Here is a 4,970-nt window from a genome sequence, read left to right as displayed (position 1 = left end):
TTTGTCAGGATCGGTAGTTTTCTGTGTTTATTTTTGAGTAGTTTCCATGTTTATTTGTTATCCTGTTTCCCTGTGAGTCTCTGTCTGCGTTTCCCCGTTGATTGTTCCCAGGTGTGTTTCGTTCCCTTGTTTACTTCCCTTTGTATTTAAACTCACCTGTAGTCTTTGTCTCTTGTCGGGGCCTCGTCTAACGTCTGTTTCTGTCCCCTGTGCTGCCAGTGATTTTGGATTTTGAGTTGTTCTCCTGGTTCTTCATTAAATCATAATTTTCATCATGACTACCTGGGTTCACCGGCATCTCCCTCACCACTCACAACTAAACATCATGACACTGTTTACCTTTCATTTGGCTGCTTTTCACAAGGATGATGTAACTGGAACGTGGAGGTATGTCGTTTTAGTGCTGGATGTTCTGTTCACCAGCATGGCAACTCCAGTAGACCTTTGAGTGAAATATATTTTTATGATGTATACTGTATGTGTTTTAACAATCATTTTAAGCCCACACAAAATGTATAACGGGAGTTAAAATACCCCTAGCTCCCATATGTTTTGACCTAAATATTCAGATATCATCTGAGATTTGCTATGTAACAGAGTGGTTGGCTTTCAAAGAGAGGCACTATTAAAGAAAAAAAAAATAGAAAGTATATTTGTGTACACCTTAAATAATATTGCAACTCATTCTTTTTCTCTTAAATTCATCCATAAAGACATTATTCTATGACTGTCAGGCTCTGAGATGACTTGGAGCGAGAGGCCATTGTTCCCCCTGAAATTCCCCAAGTGGTGCCATTGCTGCCAAAAAGAAATGACGTCTCTTTTAAAACAGAAAGTTATGCAATAGCTCATTTGGAGTGTTCTTGCATATATTAAAATTTCAGGGTGATGAGGCAATAGTAGTGCTATTTGAAGAAATATAGTTGCTATTCACCAATTTAATGAACTATTATTCTCCGTATTAATCAGAGGTGCCCAAATCCCTGCCTAGCACGCTACCATCCTGCAACTTGTAGACACATCCACTCTCCAGCACACCTGAATGAAATGAGTGGCTCCGTACCAGGCCTTTGCAGAGCTAAAAATATGCCGATTAGGAAACTAAGAGATGCATCTCAGTTGCAGGACTGTAGCCTTGAACTTGGGCACCCCAGTCCTTGTCTTGACAAAGCCGACAAATAGACATTGAAGACAAGGAGAGATCTCCGAGCAGGTTCTCCAAATGGTGAGTTGGTAAAAATATTCTACCACGCATTTTTCCACAAAACTCAAAAATCTGTCAGAGTTCCCTCGCCTCATTTTCTCCTGGTCACCTTGAATTATTGACATGAAAGCATCTAATTCTTTGGCAGCGGTGCAAGATCAACATTGACTCTGGCTGTCAAACCTATTTTGAGAATTGTCAGCCACCCAAAGCCAGATTTACTCAGCTGAGCTCCCTGAGCTTTCATAGCCTTATTACAAACAGCAGAGGTTCATCTGAAAGCTGCCATGAATACTTCAACACTGGATTCAGGAGTCTTCAATTCTTATCCACCTGGGACCCTAAAACTGATGGAGAGCCTGAGCAAGGGCCCATGTTTGTCATTTCATAATAAACTAGAGTTATAAATGTATAAAATGTGCATTACTTCTGGGCATTTAATACAAATAACATGTGGCTTCTTTACTTCCTGTTTTTATATTTATATATGTTTGAATACAAACATGATTGTTTAATAATGCCACTGCCATTAACAAATGGTCTTATTTTGCATATCACACTGAACGTTTAACTCAGTAAATGGCTTTTTGCTTACAGCATGTGTGCATTTCTGACTGAAATACATTTTTATGTTTTTTAACTACATGTCAGTCATGAGATATGAATTTGGAAAAATAAAATGTCTAATCTGTAGGGCTTATGACACCTATGTTGATATAAATAGTTTTGTTACTTATTGCAACCTCATCCTCTTAATGTTTTTTCATTCAATGCTGTTCAAAAGTATTTGTAACCTTTGGACTTTTTGAATTTTTGCCATATTACAGCAACAGACCTCATGCATAACTGTGAGGAACTGCATTTGTTGCTGTTTCTTCTTTCAAAAATATCAAGATTGTTAACCAGATTTTTGTCTGGACTTTGACTAGACCAATAAGACACGGAATCTTGCTGCCAAGCATGGAGGAAGATTCTCTCTCTCTCACTCTCTCTCCTTCTCTCTTTCCCTCTCTCCCACAATTCAATTAGGTTACACCAGATAATGACATTTATTTCCGCTTTTGTTTTTAACCTAATGTCCTGAGGTTCTTGGAAGCCTCAGCGCTTATCCAATTAAAGTGTTATCTCTCCTTTGGGCTTAAAGATTAAGTGTAAACTCTGCAGTGGGTTTCAGACAAAAATCACAGGTGCCATCTTCTCTGTGCATTGGTTTCACCGCCGCTTCTCTGCGGGATCTGTGACCAAAACAAAAATCACAATCCTAAAAAGGAGTGATGGGCTCCTACAGCTCAAACCTGGATGATATCTTGGAGGAGGACATGCATCACTGGTACACAAAGTTCATGAGGGAATCACCATCAGGACTAATCACTCTGTTTGAGCTGAAGACGATGCTCGACATGAACGGCATGACGGAAGAGGCCAACGGTTATGTGGACCAGGTGTTCTATACCTTTGATATGGACGGGGTAAGAAAAAACATTTCTGCTTACCTACCTTTAATGACTTAATCTGAGCAACATTTACAGCCTAAATGATAGATAAAATAGACTTCTGTTTCAACAAAGTGCAAAAGAATTTGATTCTAAATTTTAGGATCTTGCCTAAAGAAAACATGAATGTGCAGCACACGAACGGATGCTTATGTTGTCTTTGCTTTTCTCTCCAGGATGGCTATTTAGACTTTGTGGAATACATCGCAGCTATAAGTTTATTGCTGAAGGGAGAAGTAAATCAGAAATTAAAGTGGTACTTCAAGCTTTTTGATCAAGATGGAAATGGGAAAATTGACAAGGATGAGCTGGAAACTATATTTAAGGTAAGGCTTGCTCTTTAAGGATATTTAGCAATCATATTCTAACGCATGCAGAGCATGGCCTCTGGAATCCTTAAAGCTATTACCAGATCCTGAAAGGGACATGACATCTAATCTGAGAATCTCTTACATCATCAGAGGGCTAAATATGGCGTTACCTAACAGAGCAGACAGGACAAATTCTTGTACATTTAATCATTAATTCAATATTTATTTATTGTGAAATGTACTTTCATTTAAAGTGCATTTTAGGCTAAAAGGACATAAATCCATTATTTAACTTATTAGAGTTCATAGTTTTTTGTTTTTTTTCTTCAACTCAGATGTCACTGTTTTAAACTAAACTGATGTGCTGCAAACTTTAAAAGCTGCTGTAAATTCTCCTTAACAGGCTATTCAAGATATCACCAGAAGTTACGAGATACCTCCAGAGACAATTGTGACTCTTATATACGAGAAAATTGACGTCAAAGGAGAAGGTAACACATTACAGTAATTACACCGCTTGAGCTTGTCTTAGTGGGATTATAGGTGATGGAGCAAAACAAAGTAATGTATAGCCAACAAGTGGACAAAGTTTTTTTTGTTTGTTTTTGAACATCTATAAAGGGAAATTCTTATCTAATCTTATTTGTAAGCAGTTTCTGAAATGGAGTAAGGTCTGGACTGTGTTTGGGTCATTCAAAGACAAAAATATGTGTTGGTATACCACTGGTGTCCAAACTTTAAAATCTGCAAACTGTAAGCAAATTAAACTAAAATGTGCCATTTTGCCTTTTAGATTCTCAACAATAATCTAATATTCTGATGAAACAAGAAAGCAATATAATTTTTTTGAATATGTCGATTTATGTTAAGAGAGATAACTTCCTCTTTTAGAGTTTTGTTTCAGTCTATTCTCAGTCACAAGGCTGAGAAATGGGTATTCTTTCTGCTGCTTGCTGCATTTGGTTTCAATAATTGGTTCCCCAAAGTCTGATTTTGAAGCAGCTGCTGGATGTTTTTCTATATTATTTAAGGCTGTAGTTGTTAAATTAAACATGGTTTATGAAAGTAAGATACTTTTAAGTGCCTAATGGTTAGCATTTTAAAAAGATAAAACATTTTCCAGGGAAAACCATGACTTGTATTATAATTGTCCATTTGCCTACGGTAAAGGGGTAATGTATAGATCAGCTGCACTCTTTTTAGAAGATGTCACTCTAACCAAAAGTGGCTTAAAGTTTCTGAAATGAAAGTGAACCTAATTATTTCTAACTACACAGTACCCATACATATGTAAGACGGACTTCTCATTTCTATTTTCATTTCCTCAGGTGAACTGACGCTGGAAGAGTTCATCAGTGGAGCGAGGGAGCATCCTGACATCATGGACATGCTCACAAGAATGATGGATCTCACACAAGTCTTGGAAATCATAGTCAAAGGTCAAAGGAGGAACGCCGTGAATTGAGATGTGATTCCACAAGCTGGATTTTTGCTGAGTTATGCATTGTAAATAATAATAATTTAAAAAAAACAAGACTGTCCTTGAAGGATTTGGACTTAATCTCTGCCAGCAACAAACTAAGTGGCTGACATGTCACTTTTAACTCGGACTGTGCTTGCAGAGCTTTTATGGTTTTGATTAGGGAATAAAACATTTTTTGCAACAGATTTTGCTTGAGGACTGTTGGGGAAACTTTGAGTCGTGGTTCCAGGTTGTGCAAATTATGGAGTAAATTATATGCATTTTTAACTAGTCAGTTCAAAGCAAACATCTTGAGATCAAACTGAATTCTGAACGGTTGTGCTGAATTCATTACATTTTTCTGTTGGTTGTTGAAGTTAAAAAATACAAACAGTACCTAGAGGTGCAGCAAGCATAAAAGTTTTCTGTACACTGTTAAAAGTCATGCCCTCCTTTAGTTGACATAACGTTTTTATATAAGTTACCTCCAATTAACATAA

The 4,970-nt window shown here is 37.2% G+C and overlaps 1 protein-coding gene across 1 annotated transcript; it reads left to right on the top strand.

The window, feature by feature from the left end:
- Positions 1-2,224: 2,224 nt before the first annotated feature.
- On the top strand, positions 2,225-4,525 carry guca1c (guanylate cyclase activator 1C). The gene is made up of 4 exons (XM_015029210.1): positions 2,225-2,673; positions 2,874-3,023; positions 3,412-3,499; positions 4,337-4,525. Exons 1-4 carry the CDS (start codon positions 2,479-2,481, stop codon positions 4,471-4,473), a joined length of 570 nt encoding a protein of 189 aa, XP_014884696.1. The 5' UTR covers positions 2,225-2,478; the 3' UTR covers positions 4,474-4,525.
- Positions 4,526-4,970: the final 445 nt, after the last annotated feature.

Source organism: Poecilia latipinna, unplaced genomic scaffold (genome assembly GCF_001443285.1).
Source record: "Poecilia latipinna isolate Pla-1442-1.1 unplaced genomic scaffold, P_latipinna-1.0 Scaffold10, whole genome shotgun sequence".
NCBI classification, from domain to species: domain Eukaryota; kingdom Metazoa; phylum Chordata; class Actinopteri; order Cyprinodontiformes; family Poeciliidae; genus Poecilia; species Poecilia latipinna.
Note: the sequence above shows the minus strand (reverse complement) of the source record. Positions and strands in the feature narration are given on the sequence as shown.